Below are 27552 nucleotides of genomic sequence, written 5' to 3' on the forward strand. Positions count from 1 at the left end.
CTTAACTTCTTTACACATGGTCAGCAAAGGTGGGTGTATGTACATCGTGCACAGCTTTATAGTAAGCAACAAATAAAAAGTTACATTGAACATAAACTGCTTTGATGTACAAGCCGTAGCAAATGTACACTGATGGAGCATCACCGGGAGCATTTTCACAATAAAGTTGTATAATTGCCAAAGAAGATTTAACAGCGACTTTCATTTAACAAACAAGCTGACATCTGAAAGTGATTTAGCTCAGTATAGTAAGAGTTGCTGGTAAACTGTTTAACAAGTGTCAGGTGAATCTAGACTGAATGTATGACTGCGTAACCTGTGTGCTGTTATCCTCCTGCTCTGATACAAAATAGATCAAACATTATCATGAATGTTTCCGGATGGACCCGACTCATTTGGGTAAAAATGAGCGTTTGTAACAGCTCTTCCTTTTTGAAAGTATTTCTTACAAGTTTATTAGTAAACCGTCTGACCAGAAATGGTTAGAGGAAATCTCTTCTACTGGTATAAGAATGATGAAAAAAGCTCTTCGAAAATACTTGTGTTGAAATCGAAATGAAGATCTGTAAGAGGATCTCCACAGTCTTGATCTTGAACTGTTTTAGGAATCACCATTTTTAAATACCTAAACTTCACTATTATAGGTGAAAAGAAATGTGCTAAAGGCATTAACAGGCATATAATAACTGATGATTTGCCTCCAAATAAAACATGCTGCATTTGTATGCAGGCATAAAATAGAAAGTTTCATGAACTATCAAAGCTTCCCCCACAGTGACTGGAAAAACAAATCTCAAAGTCATTTCCTTTGGTTCCATTAATCTGTCAGCATCCTGAATTAGTTCTCACAGTATAAATGAGACCGTTTCAAAATGAAACATTGTTTTCAGTCTGTAGGAATGAATTATCTGTTTTCTTCCAATGAAAGTGATTCAGTGGAACAAAGCTTTTCTGTTGTGCTGCAGTACGAATAAAAAACTTTGACACGATGACCTTTAAAGATAAAAAAACAAAAAAAACATTGATCTCTGCTAGTTTCCGTAGAGACCAGATTTAATAACACCCTAAAGTCAGTCATCACAATGACAGAAAGTATCTCTGCAAGTATTCAGAGTGGCTTTACGCGATACAGCAGCAGACATCATGCCAGGGCCTCTAATGGGGGCCGACGAAAGCTGTGCTTCCAAACAAAACAGGAGAACTACCACAGCCGGGCTGCAATACTCAACATAAACATTTGGCACAGAAATGTGTTCAATCATCAGTATGTACAAAGCTAACTAATCATTTATGTTGATAACACGCCATAGAGATGAGAACCTTTCAGGCCTTTAAAACCAGAAACAAAACAATATTCTTCCTGCGCAATGGCTAAGTAGTTCAACGGGATAGCATGATTATGGAAGCATCTTTGAGCTATAGACTTGAAATTATGCTGGACAATCTATGATACACGGCAAGCTCTTCAAAAGAAAGTGTTTGAGTTTGAAATAAGGAGACTTTTTCTAGTCTATGCTCAATGGGAGCAGCAAGATTTACAAAAATAAAGAAATATTCCACCTGATACACAGGATATTAACCAACTGATAAGAACTAAAGCCTACTCAGAAATGTAGGTACTATACAAACTCATCAATAGCTTCCTCAACCTTTCGCTCAGTTTCCACCTTCCTGCACACATCCTGTATCTGTAGGTTCTCGGGGAGTGTGTGGCATTTCAAAAGCTTTTACAAGCACATTTTCAGTGTAAGAAAGACTTTTGAGAGTGAACAGTGTTTGAGGACAAATTAGTGCCCATCTCACATCACTGCTGGTTGTGTGATCTTGCTGCAGTGTACTTATGACAGCTTGCTGTACAAAGAGTCCCCATTAGCAGACTGCCAATTCCCACGTTTTTCCCTTGGCTTTTTTTTTTTTTAAGCTCGTGGCTCCAGTTTGTGGGACAGTTCAAAAAGTGTCTGCTGATTGTCGATGATGTGCAGGTAGTGAACGCTCGCCCTCACTTCTGCACTGTCCACTCCAATCACTTCATTGCCTAGGAGACAAACAGAGCACATCCTGAAGTCAAACACAAGTCTTTTCTGGAGGTCTCCCCACTGGGAAGCAGTAAATATATGCATATAGATAAAATAACCAAAAACAAAACTGACAGGAAGCAGTTGCTTGGCAACCATGAAAGCTAAATCTGATGACCTGGTACAGGTGTAATACTCTAAATAGACCTGTAGATGGCAGTGTAACTCCACCAAAAATAAAAATAATTGTTAAAATCTATCCTAAACATTGCAGCTTTAGTTCCTGCACTTCTTAATCATTTAATGACTTGTAAAACTAATTAGCTTCATACCAGATCCAGTATAAAGAAGCCGACTTAGTTTATATACAAATGATGGTAAATAAATAAGATTCTGGAAATAAGGAGGCTAAATGCATAAATATTTAGTTGTTGGGAGTGTAAGTAAACATGATCCAATAGAAAGCAAGGCTCAATACAGGGTCACTGATATATTTTACAACGGATATATATGAACATCTGATCAAATTCTAAAGTTATTTCAGAATTTTGGTGTGAAGAATTGTAGCCTCACAAGGCAATTAAGGAATGTAGATTAGTACAATCATTATACACACAATTATGAATACTAATTAGATGTAGCATAATTTGTATACTGCAATTATAGAGAATGTCACTAAAAAGCTTTTATTTCCTTTATGCAAAATCGAATCTACTGCTAACTAAAATTATGAAAAAAATAATGATGATGATAATGATGATGAATGACTACTTAATCATAATACATACCATAATACCACATGACCATCAAACATTGAGAAAAAATCTCCCAGGACTAGTTAGTGAATTTATTTTTTTAATATTTAGGAGAATTTGATGTTTGATGTTGATCAAATGTTTTGATTACATTTCAAGGTTGCAAGTATTTGTCATTGCAAAGAACAAATCAGGCGCTGCTGGTGTTCAAAGTTTCAGATTCAATGTTGGTCCAAAATCATAATTAGGTGAAAAGTTCTATATCTAAATGCCATAGTTCAACTAATAATGGTCATACTCCTTTTAATTACCAATGAAAGAAATGTGGATGTCAAAATAGCATCTAGTGAAGAAAATAGTAGAAATGTGCAAATGGTTGTGCTCAGCAAACTGCAGCTACTTAGAAGGGTAGATATAATTAGCAATACAAGCAGGTAATTTCCCTTGGGATTTGATACGGTCAGATTAGAGCAGTTTATCAAACCACAGCTGTTCTCATATTATTAGTTAGCTCACTATGAAAATTGCAAAGGACTGCTTTAATGTAACATTTGGGAGGCTAACATTTTCCTAGCGCCTTAGTTCCAGATTCTACACTTTAAATTCTACATTTGGCCCGTGGAAATGGATTTCCCTGGCCTTTTAGGTCCACACTTTATATATTATATATTATTACTTCACATGAAATGCTTTCTTAATCTCATGCAGCCCTAATTAAAAGATCCCACTAATATCCCACAAAAAAAAACAAATGTTATAAAAAAAAAAAAGGTTGTGAACCTTGGTAGCATTAATTTTCTCACGCTAAGGTAAAGGTTATAAGTACAAACAATAACATGGAACCTTTTAGATTTTTTTTCCCCCCTGTGGTGCATAACTATTGTATCAATTAAAGAAAAAAGCGGAAATGCTGGCACACACCTGGTTGGTCGCTTTGGCAGTGGCGAATCATCCTCACTGTCTCTGCAATCATATGCTATGGAAATGAAAGAGGGTGTGTTTAAACAATTAAATGCTACATTTCTATCATTAGCCATACAAAAAGAAATCAAAAACCCTTAAGGAAAACGCTACACAATCTGCCACCTACAACTCATAGACATCAGTAGAGGTTTCAGGTAAAATGTATTTTTAACAAAGAAGAAAAAAAATATTTCTAAGACTTTGATTTATTAAGTTACTGAAATATTTGATTTAAATGGTTAAAGCTGCAACAACCATAAGACTTAACTCACCAGCTTCTCAAAGTTAACCAGGTTATCATGAAAGGTTTTATTTCCTTCATGGATGAAAGTGATATCTAAAGGCAGTGGACAGGCATATTAAAGTTTAATTCAGTGCAGTTTTTTTATATATATTTATGTGTGAGCGGAGGATTTGGTGAATACCTTTTAGAAGAAGAGGCATGAAAGGGATCTTGGGAGGTTTCATCCTTTTGAAGGCCTCTCTATAAGCTTTGTGGTTCAGAGAAGGATCCTGTGAAGATTCAGAGGAAGAGAGAAATTATTTTTTTTTAAAAAGGGAAAAATTTAGGGATTTGTCCATCAAAGAAAAAAAAATCCCACAAGCACATTTAAAGCTCTGTCTGCAACTCTCTCAGTTCTCACCGTGATAAGCTCCAACTCTGAGAATAACTTCTTGAACTTCCCTGGGCATTTCTGAAACAGAGTATTTGACTGTGATTAAAGAAAAGTCTAACAGACACTTTTAATTTGAATAAATGGCCATCATCACACATTCTCACCTCCCAAGTTTGGTTTAGTCTGCTGACAGCAGCTGTGTTCAGACCCATTATAATGGCAAATGCAGAGTTTAGATTTCTTTGGGCTTTACAGCTACAAGCAACAAACAACAGAATGAGAAAAGGGAATCAGACGAAACAGACTCTTAATGCTACCTTTCGGTTTGTATTGTTGTTTGGTGTGCACTCACTGAGCTGCGATCTTGATGAACTTCTTTAGCAGCTGAACTCTCTTATTGAGAGATACACACATGAGCACCTCAGACATGACCCACTGCTGGACCTCGTTGCAGCGCTGGAGGAGGACGGTGAGCGCTGCTGTTTGGCCAGAGCGGCTCAGAGTGTAGTACACCAGCTCCTGCTGCGAATGGCCAACAGAGATATGCTTTTGAAATAAATACTGTACTGAATCCCTAACAGCTGGCATGAAGTGTTCACCACATTCCCATCTGATGACAAAAGCAAGACACATTTTTTTACAGGTATTTAAAACTTCTTCAAAAATAAAAACATTTTTCAGCCTTTGGATGATGGTGGCTTGCATCATGTATAGTGACTGTCCTCTGGATTACTAAACTGCACAACTTCTTATTCAATATCATGTGAGGTAACAGTAGAAAATACAGAAATTGTGTTTTCTTACAATTAAACCTGCTCTTTGTAAGCAGCTCCCAAAGAACACACAGATGAAAAACGTTTTAAAGGGGTTAATTTAACTGGACTGCAAGACACAAGAAAATCCTATCATTGCATAAGTAATGCAGAATATTGAAATGAAAAGAACAGTAAAGAAAAAATCTACTTTATTTCCACAAATCTCTTTCTCAAATTTTTATCACAAAGCATTAAGTCAGCATAAAGTGTAGGAAGACTCCAAACTGTCAACTATATGATTCCATTGTGATTTTCACGCAGCATTTGAACATGTAATCACTGTTTACTGAAATTTCCGATTTCCTAATTTTGTCTGAACTTCTACAGTGCGATTATAATTTTTTTTCAAATAATAAAATAGATTCTAAATGACAAGCCTAACTGTACAAGACCTGCAGTTTTGTGATTTTTTTGCAACACAATCCATGTCAGGATTATGATTGAAAAAGATATTTTGGACACTAGATATTTGTAAAAGCATGTATATATACCTCATGGATGGATTTAAAGAGACTCCAATCCAGATGGGTGAGCGCTGCTGCCACATCCCAGGTGTTGATGCCTAAGAGTCGAACCGGCCTCCTGCACAATTCTGCACAGTCTGTAAACGGTGGCTGCAAATACAAGCAAACAAGAAGTAGATTTTAAATAATAGTACAATTTTAATACGTACACAATTATACAATTTTAACACATGTACATATAAATTTTCGTTTAAAAATAGCATAATAATTATTTCCTTTTCTGATCATATCATTTTGTGACAAACTTGCCCATATTATAGAACAAATCAGAAGTTTTTTTCCCCATGTCTGATTCTATGAAAGGATTACACCACACAAATGTTACGACTAGAAATAATAAGAGTACAGATTTTTTAAGAAGCACATCTTTATCTTCATTTTGTTCATCCTGATTTGATTTCCACAGAGAAGTGGATTCATAATAAAAATTGTATTTACATACCATGATCTCTGTAAGATCCCTGTGACAGACCACCAGCTTTCCTTGTGGGGTCAGTGACTCTGAATAGACGCAGTCACTGGGCTGCAGCATCCTTCGCTCTGCAGAGAGAAATTAATAAAAACACATTATTAGGATGATGAAGATAATCAGAAAATGAGAGAACTTGGTACCAGCTAGGAATAGTTGGTACCAAGTATCCAGAAAATTATCAGTGGCTATAAAGTTACTCTAGGTTTTATAAATGAATGAATAAAAAGGTCAGAGAACAAATGAATTTATTGTGAGAGTGAAATCAGTGTGAATTAATGTTTTTTGTTTGCGCACCTCCAGTATGTAACACCACAGCCAGCACCATGTCTTCATCTGCTTTGTCCAGCTTTAGAGCCACAATCCTTAGCAGCTCCCGAGCCTCCAGTGCAGGGTGTGTGTGGACACTTAGGTAGGAATCAGGGCTTACATATACGCAACATATCACTGGAAAAATTATTTTACAAATGTACCATTAAGGGGGAAATGCAACGTGCCTTCAGTAAAACTCAGAGAGGACAATCTTGGTCAATTATTGTCTAGTTCAACATTTGAGAAAAAACATAACAGTTTGCCTTTGAGTTATTTAAAAAAAAACAACAGAAACTTAAATCTGCGATTCTTTATAATTATATGGAGCTGCTCAGTGTTTATGTCTCACTCACCTTCTCTGTGGTCTGTCTGTGGACTGCGAAGCTGCAAAGTGTTTTCCTTTAGGCTCATCTGCTGGTACATTTGTTTACTCTGCCAGAAAAAGAAGAACAAACACAGAGATTCAACAGAATCCAAAAAATATATGTGACATTTTCAAAGATCGTTTGGACTCACTGTCAACTAAAGCTTCAAACCTACAGTACATATACCTTTAAATGTGATACTACCTATTTTACACACCTTTTGGTTAGTAGGGCAGTCATCCACTGTGCTGCAAGACAGTGACACACAGTGTCAGTATGTAGCAGTAATGCAGCAATACAGACACACAACATGACACTGAAATCATTTAGCAAGAAGTGCTTACTGTCTGCGGCGCAGAAGTTTCTGAAACTCTTTCAGGTCTTTCTCCAGCGAGGGGAACTCGTATAGATCCTCTAGAACATACCTGTAGAGCGTCTGACAGACAGAACAGGAGAGATGATGAACATTAATGAAAGCACAGCTTCTGTTAGAGGACGAGTTGGGATTTTTTTCAAAGGACTCTTCAGTGAAGAAGTAGCAGCTTGCAACAAGCTGACATTACACATGCTAGCTTCTAATTTTTAATCGTACAGTTTATGCATGCACTCGTTTATTGTATGAAGATCAATTACAGCTCATCTGTCTCAATATCCACACTTTAAAAAAAAAAAAAAACTCATGTGGAACCTATAAAAAGACAGTGATCCGAGTTTTCCTGGATGAATGTTATTTTATTTATTGCCTGGTCAGCTGAACAAAGAAGAAGGCTCCCATATTTCCCATTAACTTATTGGAAAGACTGATTCTGAAGTTTAGAAATGTTCCAGTTGAGAAACAGGTAATATAAAAATTTCAATTGCCACACATCCCTGTACTGCGATATTAGTTCTGCATCAGTTGAGTTGTTTATACGTTATTTTTGGCAACTCTTTGCATAAAACTCAAATTAAAATTAAAGTTGTGTTATAGATTAAATGTTTTATAGCAACATCAGACAGAAAAATAAAACTGGTATTTTTACTCAGCTCAGAATTACATGGTTATTAATGAGACAACTTTTCAAACTATGTGTTGAGAGTGTGATGTGCTTGAAATATAATTTAAAAGATTTTAATAAGAATATATAATATGTGAAACATATAGCATATTAATCTAGGTGGAAAAAGTATGATTCTTAAATCTTGAGATAAAAAAAAAAAATCCTTTGAGGCAACATGAACAAATATTCTCCTTAGCTGAGCATCTCCTTCTGAGGTTTCTCTCTTTAAGACTAATTATTTTATGAGATTTTCCTGCATACTTTAAAATGTTCTAAAACTCCTGGGTGTACTTAGGAAGCTAAAAATAAAGATAAAGCGTACAGGACTTTTTAGATTTCTTTTGGACAGAAACAACCCTAAGACATGGCCATGCATCCTTTCCAGTTTTGTACTATTAAGGTAACCATCTAATCTAATCAAGTTCCATGCTCATAGCTGACAGCACAACTTTTCTAATTAGTAAGCAACTGTGACTATGCATTTCCAGCTAATCCATTTTTATTTATTCAAAGTGTTTTGGTTACAGATATTCCAGAAGAGATTGCAAAAGAGTGGGAAATCACGCATAATCAAGCTCAGCATTAGCACAGTCTGTGTGGCTAAATTAATAACCATTTTGAATGGGATCACCTCAGTATGGTGGAGAATTAATAACCTTGTGCATCTCAACAAGCTGGAACTACACATTTTATCATTGTCGCTGACCCTCTATAGCCCCATGAATCCCAGCATCACTCTGTTACTAGGCAACTATCACCTGGGTTACGAACTCCATATAAAATGATACCCTTGCCAACCCTACGACTGTGGTTTCTATGGCAACCTATCAGAGAGCAAAGGAGCAGGCGGTTTATGTAAGAGCAAGCAAGTGGAGGGTTGTTTTTTCACTTCTCAGTGCGTTTGCTGCTCCTCTGGGGTCTTGCATTAAAAAAGTATGGTCTGATTCATCAAAGTCTATTACGACTAATTATTTACAGCTAATACGCCAACCTGTCCCATATGGAAGACCGCGAGCTACAGATTGTACGTCTAACCCTTCAATATACACTCAGTAATGTTTTGTACTGAGATAAAAACATCAATATTTAACATAAAAATAAAAACAATTTTCAGATCCCTCAGGAGATGGCATATTACAAATCTTCAGGTAGTTTTAATTAAAAGGCTCTTATGAATCAAAAAGGATGTATGCAGATATAAATATATGTGTTATAATGAATGACTAATACTAGTGCTTCCATACCTTCATAAAGCTCCTGACATGCTCCTCTTCCTTGAGGAAGTCCTTATAAAGTCTGCTCCAATGAGACACCAGCCGCAATACTTTCCGCTTCCTAAAGAGGGCATCTTTGCCCTCCTCCTGGCCCCGGCAGCGTGCACTGCTATAAGTGAATGTGGTCAAGGAGACAACAAACCAAAACGTTGTGTGTAAAGAGTAAATGTGTGGGATTTTGCAGGACTTCATTCATGCTGTAAGGATATTGTCCCAGCAGGGCCTGACAGAGGTCATGAGTGGACATGAACACAAGGTAGGTTAGCAGGAAGTCATCCAGCAGCATTTCTGCAACACAAAGCATATTATGAGTCATTTTAAATGCCTTTGGTATCGTTTCAACTATCCTACTAAACATCATATCACATTAGGAATACACAGCATTTGATTACAGCTACCTGGTGTTTTATGGGACAAATAAATGACCAAGCAATGGGAAGGAGATGAACAGATAAACAACAAATCTTACATCTTGGACAAACATTAATTTCTGGGTAAAGTTAGATTTATAAAAAAGATTCATCATGAAAATAACTATCCTAACCTAACCACTCTGTTGGCTAATTAAATATGGTTTACTTATGCAAAACCATAACAGGAATAAATTCAAATTGAATGTTGTCTAGAAGAATAAATAAATAGCATACACCTAAGTGCTAAAATGGCATAGATCTAACACTTGCTAAAAGAGGCAGTCCTGATATTGTAAAATTAATAATGGGATTATTTCTCATCTAAACAAAGTCCATTTTAGTATCAACCAGCATAAAGTCACCTGAAGAAAAAAGGTCATTGTTATCATCCCGTCATATCAATGAGTGCTTAAATTTCAACGTTTTGTATCCATGTAGGAGACTCTTATTTTGAGGTATAATAGGGAGTAGTTCTTGAGTTTTTCTCTTGTTTTGAAGTAGAAACAAAAAGGGGTAGTTGATGGCTTAGAGGAGAGTGCTAGTGTTCTTAAAAGGATGCAAGTCCCCTGTTCCATCCCCAACATTCTGGGTCCCTGAGAAAGACCCTCAGCCACCCTCAGCTCCCAGGGAGCTTTAGCCTGCCCAATGCTCCCAAAGGGTGATGGACCAAATGCAGAGGACACATTTTATTTAAATATTTTTGTTTTAAAGTAATGAATACAGAGATTACTAGAATATATTATACTATAAAAACGGTTCATCCAGCTGTTTGAAACCCCTCAGTGCAATATTTTGTGTTGTAGCTTATCAGGTATTCAGGTACTGGTGAATGATGTGGAAAAAAAAGTAAAAAAGTAAAAAAGTGTTACTAATGTCATTGTGGAATCTTTGGTCAGTGTTTTCATGTATAGCAGTAAATATCTGGTAACCAATTATTGAAAAACTCAAATAAGCATGTTTGGATTATTTTAATGCAAAGCGCAGGGGCTTTAGTGTAGGCATTGCCTCTGCAAACGTTAATATAATAAATATACTCCAGCTATCTTTAGCAATAGAAGGAAACCAGTTTTTGTTTGTTTTTTACAGTAAAAAAATCTAAACTAGCTTTGATAGATCAGCAGCATAAAGTTAAAAGGCTTTTACATTAACACCATAAGATATTAACTCAAGTGTTTACAACACAGCAAGAACAGAGAGGAACAGATTGAAGTGCAAGTGGGATATCATGAGAGCGGAAAACTCAGCAGGTGATCATTGGGTATGAATCACACAGAAATGGCCCTTAGCGCCCATGGGTAATGAGCCATTGTTGTAGGATGGGAGAGCTGTGTTCATTTGTGTGTTGTTAAACTTTTTCTTCAGCAAAAAATAAAAACCCTGCGACCCAAATTTGGCCATGTGAGGCAGAGAGCACAGAAATCAATTATAGAAGACAGAGTACAGCCTGTGACATAAATAATTTATCAGATGTCTCTTTTTTAGATATAAAAATGCAAGTTTCTTCAGAAATATTTTAGGAAGGACTGACTGAGATTGCCATGTATTAAAAGGCTCTTATTTTGCTTTATTATTACTTTCTTTAAATTGCAATCAATAAACGGGAGTCATTTCTCCACCAGGTTGGTTCCATTCCCAGTCTTCCCCTCCAAGAGCACGCTCCTCTTCTCTCTTCATCCCCCGTTTTTTCCTTGTCTCCTACTTGCCTTCATAATTCCTCCTACTACTCCTCTCCTCCTACGCTCATACTCGCTTAGCTCCATGCAATGATAAATATCCATTTTCATCTCAAACATATGCCCCCCTGCGTTTGCCCGCTGGCATGCACAAAGTCAAACACACAGTTGCAGATGGTGCAGTGCACACACATGCACGCAGCACCCTAATGAATAACTCATTCAGTTCTGACCTTGGGGACTTTATCTCTTGTGAGAGAGAAGGAAAAAGGTGGATAAAATGTGTGTGCTGAACTAATCGCAGTAATCAGCTGCTTCAGTTGTTTTTTTTTCTTTTGTGTGTCTGGTTTACGTGTACACGGCGATGGGGTGTTTGGGTAATCGCTCTCTCTCCATGGAAGCATGTTAGAGCCTGTTCAACACGCTGCACTGCTAAGCCAGTTAAAACGGCGCACTGATGCTTGGCAGCACCTCAGGGAGCCAAACCACGCACACAAACATAAAACCCCATATATGTGCAGGTTACATCCTGCTGCATAAATACACAGGGCAGGAAAACATGGACAGTCTCTGATTCCACAGTCCCTCCCTTTTATTTACGTTCTTTTACCCTCTTCCGTGAATAAATATTAGGCGGACTTCCTTGACAAAGCCCATCTCAGTTCTCTCCCACATTTATCTCTCCCTCTTTCTTTCTCTGCTTCCTGCAATTCAGTGGGATGGCTCCCTGTGGATTTTTTCGTAGCTTCTGGTGAGCAGGCCTGAGCTGATTCATAAAGACTTCTTGTCTTGAAAAAAGCACATTTGAAATAGAAACAAGTCAAAGTAATATAAGTTACTATAATAAATGCAGGATATAAAAATATGATTGAAAATGTAATTAGACACTAAGACTGATAATTTTTTTGCTGCAGGTTTGCTCATCTTTTTACAAATAATCATCTTTTATTTTAGGGGAGAAAAGTTGATCTCCAACTAAAAAAGATTGGTGATTTGTATTTAAATCATATTTTTAAATGTTTGTTTGAATACTGTTTAGTCTATATATTTAAACCACAGCTATGAAAAAAAATATCAACTGAAGTACCTGAACACAACATATTCTTTTAAGATTAACAAAATTTTTTAAGATGTCAAAAACTTTCAATTGAATGCCTTTTGAAAACTTTTTAATGTGGGAAAACCAACAAAAATAATTTCATAAATTCAAAGTGGAAATGATTTTGTTTCTTTCCCCATTCCCCCTAAGGAAATTCTACAGCTAGAGATCCCGTGAGGTATGTATCTGCCAATTTTGGCTCATCTATTCATCCATCCATCATCTAAACCTGCTTTAGATGCTGGCTATGGTGGATTGGTACACTACTTAAAGTAAACATTAGTACAGGTAACACAGAGACATGGGGGGAGGAAAAAACAAGGTACACACGTTTTTAATAGAGTATCTGACAGAAACCGAACATCTTGTTTGGTCATGTTTTTGAATCCAGATTCAAAACTAGGACCGTTTCTGTGCAACGCAGCAATGCAATGAACATCACACCTGAGCAGGTTTTTCTCTTGTTAATTGCCTATCCTTCACTAAACAGCCATATTAATGCTGAAGAACGCTGAAGGCTGCTGGGTTTTATTCAGAAGTAGCGAGGAGAAACGCATGCTAGTTATTTTTTTTATATATATATAAAAAATAAAAAAAGACTACAGAAAGTACAGGAAATACAGAAAAATACTGGCTAGAGCTCATGGCTGCAAAAGAAGTGAGGTCTCTGAAACATTTCTACAAACCATTCACTATAGAAATATGTTGAGCACCCTCCGGCTGCTGTTTCACAATCTTATTAGAGCATTTAGCCTCCTAAATGCTCCTCATATTTACAACCAATCACATGGCTGAATGAATGCACCTGTACGGGCTGACTCAAGCAGGGCTAGCTGACTCATGCAGCTGCAATCACATTAAGGCACTGAGGGAAAATGCATACCTTGTGGGTTTTAAGCCACCATTGCTAGAGTAAAACCAGTAGCTGGACTGTGTTGTAACTTGTGCTGCACTGAAAAGTTGATTCCTTAGAAGCGGTGTGGTATGCAGTATTGTGATTTGCTTTTCTTTGCAGTCTGGTCACTTATATAAAAGTAGTGCTTGTCATTTATTTATCCAATTAAACAGAAGAAAGAGAACATTTTTATAACTTTGCTTTTATCGAACCCTTTGCAATTATATTTTTTACCAAAGACAACTGGTTTTTGTATCCTACAATCTCAAAGTAAGTTTCTCTAACATGCATTGATTGGTCATGCTGCTAACCTTACCGCTCTCTCTGTTCTCTGCCGCTCCTCTCTGATCATCCAGTCGGAGGTCACTGAGTAGATGCTCCAAGATCTTCAGTGGTGTTCCCGACACCACAACATACCTATAGGATGAAGAACCGTAAGAGTCTTCTTCAAAAATACTGGAAAACAAAGTGTGTCCAGCTCCATTTCTCCATCCTCTCTCCTTATCTTCTTCATCCACATCATCATCGATGTAGGGAAAATGTGGAACATCAAAAGCACATGGCTCCGACCCGCCACAGTCTCCATCATCAGAGCCACTCTCACTGTTGTCTTTCTCATTATCATCTTCATCGTCATCAATATCCTCCTCTGCCTGTGCAAGAGTAGCTAGCTCAGAGTTCATCTTCATGTCTTATCACATGCCAACAATCTGTCCTTTCTAAGTTTTGCTTCCCTGTGAGGAAGAATCCTCCATGGGGTTCAGTGTCGTGCTGGCTCCTGCTGTAAGCTATAAGCCTTTGAGATTAAAGCCCTCTCCCTGACAGCTCCAACAGTAGCCCTGGGAGGGAAATGATTGTTACTGAGGATGCTTTGAATTGTATACACACACAGAGACTCCTAACCTGCCTGTCTGACACTCCCTGCTTTGTGCCCCAGGTCTTGGCAGACACTGCAGAAACAAATCAGCTTTGAATGTGTACACTATATGACCCAAATAATAGAATCTTGGTGTCATCTTGTTTCTCCCTTTAAACTGAGAACAAAAACCCATTCTCTTCTTACTGCTCGAAGCCAGAAGCTAAAGCATACATTAACTTGGTCACACACAAATACAGTAGCTGCTGTTTTGCTGGGCTGGAAGTTGAGATCCCGCAGCAAAAAGAGAAAAGTAGAGGGAGGAGCGCTATAATTATGTGTTTTTGTTGTCACTGTTAGTGTGTAGGGTTCTGATTATAAAGGCAGAAGGACTGACCTCTTATTGCAGTCGTCCTCCCGGGACACTCCCCCAGACGACGTAGGTGACGGCCGATCAGACGGCGATGTCACTGATGTTGTTACTCTCCGCAACACCAATACGTCCCGTCCTCTTTCCTTCAGACAAACCCTACCCACTGCTTCCTGTAAAGAACCAAAAGAAAACAAAAGAACATCACAAAGGAATGTGATAAAGTGAAACAATGACAAAAATGCAAAAGGACACACACATCTAATACTTAAACAATGTACTAGTCATTACATATTCCGTACTTGAACCTCAACATCTTTATTTACAACATTTCCTGATTATTAAGGCAGTAACCACTTCATGACACTACATACAAAAAGACTGATGCAGCCATATGTGTATTGAATACTAGACAGCAGAGCATGCCTTGAAATTCCAATGCAATTACCTGTTGCGCCCAACAGGGTGTGGAGAAAATTCTGAATGACTATCAGGTGACATTGGAACATTATGGTATTTTGTTTGGTAGGTCATAATTATTCAATTGTTGCATGAAATTATTTGATTATTATAGAAAAAAAACTTTAAGACATGAAACAGTCATTAATTAAGTTTAAGCATGTCAACCCAGCTTTGTCTGGCTCCATTAAATAGAAGGATTTCATTTCCTTTCTTTTAAAGGTGTGGCCCTTCATATCAAATTACGCTGCGGGGACACCTAGGTATGTGGGCTAACATCTGAAATGATCTTGTTTTCAAAAAGTGAGCAGCAACTCTGAGAAGAATACGGACACACAAACACGTTTGCCGTGCCAGTCAAGTGATACAGAAATTAAGTTCCAGATGAGCACAAGAAGAAACAGTATGAGCTTGGAAAAAAAAGAAGACAAGAGGTAGAGATGAAAGGCAGAAGAGCAGGAGCAGATGTTCACTGCAGTCTGTGACACAGCAATCAAACTGACATGTAGCTCCCAGCATTAGCTTTACCTTTCTGTTCTGTTCAGTTGGCTCATAGTTTCATATAGATGCTAAAATCAAGGATTCAGGGAGCGAAAGTTGCCGTGCCAAGAGTTAGCCTTTATCAAGCTGTAACAATGCTTTATCAGTAATTGGAGATTTCAGGCTTCAAATGATCGCTCAGATACTCCGATAACATTGAGAGCATATCAACAAAGAGATGGGCACCAGCAAGCAGACATAAACAAATCCACACACGCCATGTCTGTCTTTCAGATAAAAGACCGTCTGATCCTGAGAGACAGCAGGTGGGATATGACTTTGGTCAGACCAAACAAGGCGCTCCCACATCTCTTTGTGATTCCTACAGTAATAAGTCATTCTACCAAAATCTGGTACAGATGTTCAACAGCTACCAGATCCTCCTACCCAGGTGTGATAGTGGCAAGTCTCAGCTGGACGTATATTTAACTAATATTCCTATAATAGGAACCATAAACTTCACTTTAATTTATTACCGTAGCTTTTCAGTGATACAATATGACAAAGTGAAACTTATTTGTATAGTTAGCTAGATTTCTTGAAACGTACAACTTCATAAAATGCAGTGTGACTAATGACCTTCAGAAATCATATAAAAAAAATCTAATTAACTTGTGAGTGCATTCACTCACTGCATTTCTTACTATACAGATCAACCAACTCCCTTTACAGTGGAGCCACATTCACCTAATAACCCTCAGAAAGATGCAACCATTCATAATCATAGAGATGACAAGGCAATATCTAAGTTAAATGCCTTGCTTATTACACTAGTTTATCAACAAAGTGATGGAGAAATCTGGCATAGAACCTAAGACTGTCAGATTTGATACCAAAAAATATAAATATTTGTCAAACAGTTTTTTGTATTTCCCATAATTCTTATCCCAAATGAATCAATTTATTGCCATTCACGTATATTTCATCTCAAACATATTAGACTGATCAACTAGAATACCACAAATTACCATTCTCAGTTCTAGTATGACAAATTAAAATTCCTCAGTTGAAAATAGCATTCAGTTGGAGTCTTAAGATAAGCATTATTTGCCTGTGATGGCCAATTTAACAAGATGTAACACTTTTTTAATAACTGTACTGGGGACTGGCACCAACACCACACCCAACAGCTCAGATCTGATGTCATGATATTACATCTACTAAGTGGTGCAAGTGGTACATGCAATTAGACCACATCGTCTATGCTTCAAATACCACCCAACTTTATCAGCTTTGACTGTTCCTGTCTCAGAACAGGGTCTGATGCGTAATAAAGGAAGGGCTAGCTAGAAATAAATAGTAAAAATTAAACAAGCATTACGTAACCAAGAAGTCCTGTATAAATCATGAAGATAAGAAAATATATTTATATAAATATATTTATTTTAGATTGGTGATGGTGAAAAAAAAACATCTCTAGGCTCTAAATACCGAATTGTTAAATAAGTGTTTCAACTAAAAAAATAAAAAAAAATCGGAAAATAAGTATAACTTACAGTAGTATATAGTTTTCAATTTGGGCAATAAGTTAATTTTGGCCTTAGGTAACCTTCAAGTGTCAAAAAAGGAAAACAAAATAAAAAATGTGAAAAGAGTAGACCAGAAGCTTATATGACAGAAAATTAGATAATCAAGCAGCATGATAGGCAAGACGCTAGAAAGTACATTTAAATACTGAAATTGTACAGGAAGAAACACAGACACACTGATAGAAGCATTTAGACATGATAATAAAGCCCTTTAAATTTAAATAAAAAGAAAAAATTGTTTCATTTCCTCACGGATATAACTTCTATAGTCTTTTCAAATAAATCTTTGTTCTGGTCTATACTGATTTTTTATTGTTTCGTTCTTTTTTTTTGTTTGTTTTTTGGTGGACTTGACCTCTATTCTTCCCAAGTTCAAATAAAAATGTATGCAAATTCCTTCATAGTGATTAAAGTTTTGAATTAAACTGAAATTAAAAGCAATGTTCTCAATTTATGAAAGATTTGGATGCTGTATTTCAAGATAAAAATAATGGAAGCTATTAATTTTGATGCATAGCAGAAAGCTGTTTGTCGAGTGTGCACCTTTCTCTAGGACAATGACGTGCTTGCAATATTCAGTAGGCTACAATGCTCCACGTTTGGTAGGAGTCCTTTCCTTTGCCACAGAAAGTCATCATGACTTGCTCGAAGACTTGGCAAAGCTTTTAAGCCAGACGCCCTTCTTGACACAACCGGCTATAATATTTTCAGTGACATGCCTTTAACCTGTATGCATAAAATGCATTTAACCAGCAGGATGTCCCCTCACTGTTCTTATCTCCAAAACTTCACATAGGATTTTAGATTTAAAGTAGACAAGGTGCTCAGACTTTAAGAATCAGTGTTGATTCTTAAATCAAATTTAATCAGCCATAGAAGAAAAGTAAAAAATTACAAAACATTTTAATGAAATCTAGCTTGATCTGAAATATCACATATGCTGATTTAGTAAATTAAGAACAGTACATATTATTAGTACAAATATTAAATCTGACTAATAGAAAAACTTTTAAGTTTTGAGATGCAGAGGTTTTTGCATTTATCATAAAATGTAGTTCTACATTATAACTAGCAGGGGGTCAAACTAACTCCTCCACTTTTTCAGAGTCAACCATCTGTTGCTACAGTTTTCTCTCCTTTTACAGATTTTCCCACAGGTCTGTTTCACAACAGGGAGACTTCATGCTTGAGAACTTACAGATTTTGGAGCAAAAAAATAGGCCAGTTAAAATGCCCTGGAGTCAAACTATATCTAAAAAGTTTAACTTATCTACATAAATAATGAAAAACATAACATTATGTATTCAGCACACTGCAATAAATTAAGATGCTTGGCTACACTCTTTTCATGTCATTCACACATTTGATTTTCTGCCATGCGCATGCATACTAGAACGTTTTCTGAAAACCTCATGTAAACCTGAGAGGAGGTTTTCGCTTCCAGTGAGTATCTGTGTTGTGATAGAACATGGCAAAATTCCAAGGGAAAGAAATGATAAGAAAATGAAACCCAATCCCTTTAGGTTGGTGGCACAAAAACAGGCACTGTATTGCAACTCCCATAACAGCTGGGAGGAAACACCAGCAGAGATGCTATATACCTGAATAAATGAGTGCAATGGGAAGTCTGCAACCTTGTATAATTCTCTCTGCAGGACAAACTGAAGTTGACTCTGACATCTAAATAAAGCAAAGCAAAACTAAAGTCAGAAGTGACTGACAGGCAGAGAGGAACTTGGCAGAAAATACGGGCACCAATGATATCACTATGGAAACAGCTCACATTGATTTGTCAGAGCTTACCAAACAGGAAAAAGGAAACAAAATAATCACGAAATGCCAAAGAAAAGCCTCTCCTGTTAATGAAACTGATTGCTTGGTTTTTTCCATCTTCCACAATAACTAGCCTAAAATTATCAATTTAATTTTGAAGAACCTTAATAGTTAAAAGAAAGGTTCATTTTATTTACTGCAGGAAAAAATATGTTTCAAAAATAGTTAATATACAAATTGAATTTCAATTAATAACAGAGATAACAACTGATTTAAAGGGAATATAAAATAATAGAGGTCTTAAGGAAATTTTACAATTTCTGACCAAAATACAATTTTTTCTATAGTTACTTTAGTAATAAACTACTAAACAATTCCTAATGAGGCGCACCAGCTCAAAACTGGATTTGTGGAGTGGTAAGCCTATTATTTATAACATAATGCTTGCATCCTGGGTAGGCTACATGTTCCTTGACTGCCACTCTGCATCCCTTAGCATAATGCTTCCTATTCCTAGAATGATCTATGGATGCAGCACAGCGGCAACCCACTGCTCCTTTAGGGGCATGTACACTACAAGTTGCTATGGCAAATGAAGATAATTATTTTTATTACTTACTCAAATGATTAAAACACCACCAAAGCATCACTAAAGATTCTAATCATGGTCTTCATCACAATATAGACTGATTGATCGTAACACCACAATTAGTGATGTCCAAATACATTTTTAAAAATTTCTAATACAATAATAATGTTGCAGCTTTGAGTATTTACCAATACCCATACAGGCCCGATACAATATCAGCATGAATCATATACAATTTTTATACTTGTTTAGTAGTGGAGGGTGGTAGAAAAGGATAGATAAAGTGATATTTCTCAAACAACAGTATTTAACAACATCAGGTATAAGAACAACTGAGCCATTTCTTACTCACCATAATGTTACATCAACTTTAAACAAAACTGGATACAAGCAAAGTGCTTTTATGAACTTTCTAATATCGGAGTTTTTAAAGCAGGCCAGTGTTTTCCAATACTCATGTTCTGGCTGAGTTTCGTCATAATATTGTACACAGAACAGAAGAAAATCTTGGTAAACAGTAACCAATATTATAATTCACTACCGTATATACTGAATACGTGTTTTCCTTGTGCAACTTTAAATTTTTTATCATAATTTTTAACATTTCTTGAAAAATCTTTAATTAAGCTCATTTATGACCTGAAGAAAATATAACTTTTAAGTATCATTCACTAAAATCAGGCTAAATAGGGTTTTATGGGATCTTAGTAACAGTTGTTTTCTAGCAACAATGTAGGTGGTTTGATTTAATTACTGTAGTAATTCTGATTTTCCTATGAAATAATAATAATCTGAAAACATCATAGAAAGCAAACATTTCAACGTAAAAGAGAAAAAAAAACAGAAATCTGAATATTTGCATGTTATATTTTGAGTACAAATGGCTGAAAAATGTTATCATTCATTATATCAGTCTGGAAATTATTAAAAGGTTAATCTGCACCCAGTTTGAACTTACTTGGCTCTGCAATAGTGTATTATTACCGCATAAACATTAAGCAATCTTTCCTATGAACCTGCAGCATTGCTGTCAGATGGCCGGTATTTTTGCTTTTGCATCTTTGCCAAAAACTGAAATGAAACTATGCACAAAACAAAAGTATTCTTTCTATATTTGGGCTTCCAAAAAACACCAGGGTGATCAGCAACAGGTTTCATAAACACATCAAGTAGGAGGAAATCAGACCGCTTTTGCTTTGCTCACTGCCCTTAGGTATACACTGTAGAGTAGGATTATACAGTTAGCCTCACTAACACCGCACTCATTATGAGCCTGTACTGATTCAGTCTGCCACAGCACCCCGCAGCACATGAACGTTCACATAAAACCTCTTACAAATGATTATAAGCTCTAGCCAGAAAAGTGACACACACACAAATGAACACACAAAGATTCTGACAACTTGTAATAAAAGCTTGAGATGCAACTGCAGCAAGCCGTTATTAACACCCACCAACAGACGAGCTGCAGCACAGAAGTGGTGGTTGTTAAAAGTAATCTAAATGAAGCTAAGACCAGTTTATCTGCAGCGAGAGATCTTGCTGGTGTCTATGTCAGATCACAGTGACTGTATGTCTTCATGAGTGATAATCAGACGGGTCAGTGCAGCAGGAAATGTGCACCATGGAGGGACAGAAGCGCCAGTCATGGTAGCCTTGATCAGGATTTACTCTGCTCATCTTTGACCTAAATCCATGACTAACACTTGGGTTTGTGTTTAAAAGTGACGACAGCCATGACAACATTTCCCGCATGACGTCCATTACTTTCTACTCATGCTAACCGTCTAGCCACAACTTACTTTGCAGATTACATGTAGTAGTTTGCAAAGCGTCACCATCAATCATGAATATGCACTGTGTGCACAGTTATCAGGAAATTTTTATTTCTGATTTTAATTTAATAGTAATACATGTTTTGATCTCAGGTGAACCAAAATGTAACAAACCCCAAATCTGAATGTCATCAACATTCTTAAAAAGAAAAACAGAGTGCACCAACAATGGGAATCTGTCAAAGTATGTTTTTATGTAATAAAGAAAATAAAAGATAAGAAAATTATCATCATCCAACATTTTGATAAATGACTGTCATCAGCCTTTATGCAAATCTTCTAATTATTCGTTTTTGTTGTTGTTTATTTTGTTTTTCTGGCAAACTTGCAGCCTACCTAATGTGTTTGGAAGAGATGCACTGTTTTCCTTTTTAAATTTCACACTATAAAATAGTGTCACATTTTGTTCAAATATTCAGAGGGACATACAATATCTTAATGGGGTTAATTTTGTTTATCTGCTAAATGGTAGGCCTTACTGGTTACTCATTATGGAGTCTCTGAGGATTGTGGCGTCTCTTGCATTAAAACATATCCTCCTGAATGGTGCTGAATATTTATAGCCCTAATGTAGGAAGAAAATGTTTTTAGAAACTGTGGAGATTATTTCAATTTTCAGCTCAGAATGTTCCATCCAAACCTTGCATCCAACAGCTGCCCAAACCTGTACAAGACTGCAGTTTCTGTCTGTAGCCCATCTATCTGCTTCATCAAGGTTTGACTTGATATTATTTTCATCTATCCAGGAAAGTTAAGAAAAAAAAAACTGTCCTCAGAGATAGTAAAGGCGACATTGGATTTGAGAGCTTTTTAAAATGTCTTCTATATCTTGTTCAGTGACGATTGTAGCCATTCCCACCTTGAGCCCTGAGCGCCATGCGTTTTTGGACACCCCAGACAGGCTACTGTTAAGGAACACAACAGCATCAGTAGACAAAGGGGTTCTTAAACTACCAAAGTTAGTTTTTTAAAACTGTGATTCTTCTTTGAAACAAAAAAACATGTTTTTCAGGAATTGTTTTCTAACGCCTTTACCATTAAAAAAAAAATGCAGCAGCATCATAAACAGCATTTTACAAACTTGTTTGTTGGATCTTCACTTTTCTCAGTTATTTGCCCATTTGTCTCAAATGAGGTTGCCTTACTATTGCGCACACTCTATATAGGGCGCATCCCTCATTAGGAAACAAACCTACGGTACCTCCGACACTTGCAATTAAAAGAAGGGAAACAAATTATAAGGTCCAAATACTCACCTGCCCGAAACTGTAATCTGCAATTAAGACCTTTAATAAATTATATTAAACCCAAAACAAGAAACTCTACTAACCGCCTGGTTTCTGTCAGGTAAACGGTAGTTGTGGTTCTGCAGGAGCCGGCAGCCATCTTTCGCCAGCCGTTGAACAGCCTCCAGTCCCAACCGGCTGGTGAGCTCCTCTCGGCCGCATACCGTCCCCATACCGCCGCCGCCACTTCCATTACCGTCTCGCAAAGCACAAATACCGCCCAGCTGCAACACAGGAGGCATGAAGACATATCTCAAACCGCAGTCCCAAGACATCATAGAAACGCTGGTAATGCTTGAGAAGCTGAGGTCAGCTCAGATCAATGCGCTTCTCAACAGAGCAAAATGCAGATGTGATGCAATGAGAAGTTTTTGTCCATGTAAGAAGGATGAGAAGAAATTGTAAGTCTCTCTAGGTTATCTTGTTCTCTCTATTATTCCTCCCTGTCTCTAATTCATTTTATCTATTAGAGTCTGTAATTCCTTTTATCTATTGCACGTCTTTGTGTCAGACTGGCTGCTCTGTGTCAGAGAATCTAGAGGTGAGAAGAGTGAGTGTGTGTGATTAGTAGTAAGTGGGCGGGATGGATGTCTGAGTGGGAAGGTAGTGTGTTGCGTTTGTCTCCTCCCTTCTATAGTCAGTTTACTGGAAGAAAAAAAAACCCAAACAAGAATATCAAAGGCTAACGTCAAAGAGAAAATGAAACGCAGATTATTAAAAAGTTTATTTTTAAACAAAAAAGCTGAGGCGTAATAGGGCAACTAGTGCTTTTTTTTTTCTTGGTCTGCATGTAATCCCTTGCGTGCAGCCTGTGTGATGGTTATCACCAGTGGCGCGGAACTTTGGCTGTTTATTTTCCTTGGACAAGAGACAGAGGGGCTTGTTTCGTTTGGCTCTGAGTTAGGCAACCCTTCCTGTAAGCTCAGCGATCCCACGGTACCATGCTGTAGCAGAGGGTACCGCACACACACACATACTTAACATCATTTAGTTTGTTTACTAGGAAAACACCCCCTGCCCAACCCTGATGACAACTCTTATCTCATAGAATACCCACGTACGCACAGTGATATTACACCACAACCATAGGCGCTTGTACCTCTCTGCTTCCTGCAGAGCTGCTGCAGACTTCCTGTCCTAGGCATAAAACATACCAAGATATCCCTATCTGTGTTTGGGTGTTTTTAGTAGTAGCCATTAACGTCTGAGCGTTTCTGAAGCTTTATTTTTACTAAAGAGGATTAAAACTTTAAAGAGTTTAAACTGAAAAACAAAAGTAAATTTTTTTTTTTAACTTTTCAGCTTTGGATTTAAAAATGGTTTCGTTCACATCATATAGTTGCTTCATTGTCCCAGTTGTCAAATAATATGTAGTATTGACTCTGGTAATAATCAGGCAACAAATACACCCAGAGACACTGAGGTATAAATGCAACAATCAGTGTCTAGCAAATCACAGCAGTGGCTGGATGGTCTACTGTTCTTTAACAAATGAATAGAGCCTTGCAAAACCCTTCATATCCCTCACATTTTGTCATATTTAATCACTTTACTGCTACAAATTATAATGCATGTTATATGGATTGCACATGAGACAAACACAAAGTTATAAATGATGGGGGACAGTGAAGTAATAGATCCAAACTGATTTCTAAATGCAGCCTGTAGTTGTATTTAACGCCATTCCCTTATGCAACCATTTTCAGAAATGGGTGAGAAAGAGTAGAACAGAACAGAAGAGCCAAGGATACAGAGCAAAATTCTAAGATAGGCCTAATTCTGATCTAAATGGAGGCATCACAAGAGGGGAGCCATTGTTAAAGGAAAGCTATAACTAGTCTCAAAACTGCTGTTTTCTACAGATGAGACATGGAGAATACCCAAAATGAACAAAACAAAAAACAAAACAAAAAAACATAACATTTATAATGGCCCTGAAAGCACCATCTCCATGGAGAAACATGGCAGTGGCAGTAATGTGCTGTGGGCATGCTATTCTTCAGCAGGAGAAAAGAAGTTGGCCAGCATTAAAGATGGAAGACAGATGGGGCTAAAAGCAAGGCAATCCTGGAAGAAAATACACTAGAGGCTACAAAGTATTGTAAACAACGTTGGTCTAAATCCCACAACATTATATATCAGAGTAATCCAATCAAAGATTAACCCCAATGCCAATAAGGAACACTCGGCAATGGGAATTGATTTTCACAGATATGTATAAAAAGAAAGATGACAAGACTAATTTAAAAAGAAAAATTCTACCTGACAAGCTAAATATGTATACACACCATATAATTTTGTAAGGCACTGTGATATTTTTGGGACAGCAAACATTGTCCTAGTAGCAAAGGTCAGCTAGCACCACCACAGGATGGCAGAAATGCACCAAGTTGTTAATCACCAATCACAGTGATTATTCAGGTTGAGGTGGATATGTTGACCTCAACCCTCAAACTGATTTTTTTATTTTTTTGCTTTTCCAGTTTAAGTAGAAAAGGATTACAAATATAAAAATAACACAGCAGAAAAGCTGTGCTCTTATTTTCTATTTCTACCTTTTCACACTTGGAACAGGAATAGCCAATACTGCATACCTTAAATGTCTTTCTATTGAAGAGAATATTTTCATAAGTATTTCCTGTTAATGTCAATTAGAATATGAGTCTTCATTCCAAACAAACAAAGTTACTCTAGTAAATAAACCTGAAGCAAACAGCAGTAGGTAAGATTACCCTTGATGGAAATAAAGCTTGCATAATCATTTCCTTTAATCTGATACATTAAGGTTTTATTTCAGATTAGTGGAAACCTTTGAAGGTAGCAAATGAGAACTTCCTTTTTTCAGACAATACAAATGCTTTAAGTGCTTTTCCTTATAATGTGGACTTAAGACTAAGATTCGAAGTTGATTTTTACTTGTCTTTCAACGTTTATGTAAAATATAATTCTAGAATCTTTAATGATACTAATATGTTCCTACCTAGTTAAGCACAGCATGTATTCAAACATCAAGCAAATTGTTTAAATACTACTTTTGATTCAATATGACATTTGTTCTCAGCAATAACAACCTGCTCTTTGCATGTTCTCACTGATGTTTTGATGATTTATCTGTGATGATGAGGTTGGAAAGCTATCACCCTTATCTCCACAGATTCAATTAATTTGTGGTTCCAAAGAAAATGCTATAAAATGTTATGATTTATTTTTCTTATTGTACCGATGTAGTTTCTTCATTTTTTTCTCTCTCTCTCTCTCTCAGGGCTTCCCTTCTTAATGCAAACTGGGTTACATTTTACTTCATAGTATTTCACCTAGCTTTCTGTTCTTTATAGTCAAAATCAATATCACTCCCAATGCGTTTTGTACATTTTAATGATTTCCTTTCACTTTTTCCTTCCACTTTTGTGTTTAAAAGCACAGTTGATCTGGTGTTGGGTAGGGCAGACTACTACAATATATTTTTTATTTAACAATAGCTCATTTAAATCTAATAAGAACAAGAGAAATAATAAATAGGAAAATAACTTTTTTTATGTTAACTCAGCTGTAAATCATGTAAAGTGCTGAAGTAAAAAACACTGTGTGTGATGGGGCTCTCTCCCCACCTTTGCTAATCTCTATGATGTGATGAGAGAATTAATAATTGATGGAGGGAAAAGGTTTTGACTGTACAGACACGGGATGAGGGAGAGCACAGGTCTTGCTCTGCACTCTTCTCTGACCCCGTTTTCTCAGTTCAGCCATGTGTGTACCTCCACATAAATAAAACGTGGACTCAAGTGACCTTTTTTAGGAAAAAAAAAGTAGAAACCTCCTCCTATTTCTTTTAAAGTTGTGTTTAGCTTGCAACTGAACTGGCTGCTCTGTATTTACTGCATTATGTGTGTGTGTATGTGTGTGTAACAGTGTATGTAGGAAATATAGTCTACATTAGCATACTGCAATCTCCATGCAGTATAGCAGCAAAGCAACAGGGGAAAAATGGTTTAAATAACTGATTGGGCCATTTCAATAACATACTCCAGTTAGTGTTGGTGTGTATATTACCGGGCTGCTCTCCTCACTGGGCGTGCTACATTCCTGCCGGCTTGTTTCAGTCGTCTCAGAGTCCTGCTCTGATACTGCAACCAAAGAAAATAATATTCCCGATTATTATTTAATACATAGCTGCATAGTTTCAGAGTAAATGACGGTCAGTTATAATAAAAGGTGCTTCAAGGAAACAATCTGACTTCAACATTACTTACAAGCTTTGCGAGTCTTTCTAGCGAGAGCTGCTGCCAACTCACTCTGTACCTGTTCAAAACAATAATAAAAAAAAAAGAGTGACATGAAAAAATACAAACAATGATTTTGAGGATTTTCTTTAATCAGATCTATTTATTTGTGTGTTTTTTTTTTGTTTTTTGTTTTTTTTATTCTGGGTTGCACTAACCGTAGAAGTAAGTCTCTCCAGAGCTTTCATCTGAAGGATTTCGCTGCAGATGTCCCGGTTACCTTCAGAGTCTTCCTCTGACCTTAAAGAAGCAGACAGAGCTTTATTTGCAACTGTTTAATATTCTAACCAAACAACCCTCAGGTGTAAAAGTTCCCCTCAGACCTGTGTCTGCAGTCTTTCTACACTGCCCCCTGGCATCCTGTGAACAGAACTACATCTTACATAAATATGAAAATCTCCTCTGGATATTTGAATCCATGGACATAAAAAACACACATGTTGAATATTTTATATGAAAATTAGTCCTCTTTATTCAAACAAATCCACCTTCAAATTTCCCCTTTTTTTAAATATCCTGCTGTTTCAGATAAATGTGGATGTGTCCTTTAATTCCTAAGATTATCTATCACAACACCTCAGAACACAATGCATTATGAAATAATGGTCCAGTCATACAGAAAATAAGAGAAAAAAGGGAAATATTCCACATTTGTAGAACCTATATGGATTTAAATGTAATAGTTCTTTGCATTTTAGTTTTAATCAAATAAAGAAAAAACTTGAGTTTCTTTAGAATAGCCTCTATCCTTAAATGGATGAAATCCTACACCAAGTATCCTTCTCTAGAAGCCCAAACACCTGCTT

The 27552-nt window shown here is 36.8% G+C and overlaps 1 protein-coding gene across 1 annotated transcript in view; it reads right to left on the bottom strand.

The window, feature by feature from the left end:
* Window positions 1-1905: 1905 nt before the first annotated feature.
* rapgef5a (Rap guanine nucleotide exchange factor (GEF) 5a) overlaps window positions 1906-27552 on the bottom strand; it is a 57690-nt gene continuing 32043 nt past the window's right edge. Inside the window, exons 6-26 of the mRNA XM_038288888.1 lie at window positions 26905-26986; window positions 26717-26765; window positions 26517-26590; window positions 22511-22690; window positions 14483-14628; window positions 13546-13646; window positions 9359-9437; window positions 9120-9264; window positions 7180-7271; window positions 7053-7083; window positions 6824-6902; window positions 6456-6605; window positions 6132-6229; window positions 5657-5779; window positions 4703-4872; window positions 4515-4605; window positions 4378-4428; window positions 4159-4246; window positions 4006-4070; window positions 3692-3746; window positions 1906-2035 (exon numbers count right to left, since the gene is read on the bottom strand). Coding sequence (XP_038144816.1) covers window positions 1917-2035; window positions 3692-3746; window positions 4006-4070; window positions 4159-4246; window positions 4378-4428; window positions 4515-4605; window positions 4703-4872; window positions 5657-5779; window positions 6132-6229; window positions 6456-6605; window positions 6824-6902; window positions 7053-7083; window positions 7180-7271; window positions 9120-9264; window positions 9359-9437; window positions 13546-13646; window positions 14483-14628; window positions 22511-22690; window positions 26517-26590; window positions 26717-26765; window positions 26905-26986 — 2068 coding nt within the window. The 3' untranslated portion in view covers window positions 1906-1916. The remainder of the gene's footprint in view (window positions 2036-3691; window positions 3747-4005; window positions 4071-4158; window positions 4247-4377; window positions 4429-4514; window positions 4606-4702; window positions 4873-5656; window positions 5780-6131; window positions 6230-6455; window positions 6606-6823; window positions 6903-7052; window positions 7084-7179; window positions 7272-9119; window positions 9265-9358; window positions 9438-13545; window positions 13647-14482; window positions 14629-22510; window positions 22691-26516; window positions 26591-26716; window positions 26766-26904; window positions 26987-27552) is intronic.

This window comes from Cyprinodon tularosa, unplaced genomic scaffold (genome assembly GCF_016077235.1).
Source record: "Cyprinodon tularosa strain WSP-4 unplaced genomic scaffold, ASM1607723v1 ctg26, whole genome shotgun sequence".
Lineage (NCBI taxonomy): Eukaryota > Metazoa > Chordata > Actinopteri > Cyprinodontiformes > Cyprinodontidae > Cyprinodon > Cyprinodon tularosa.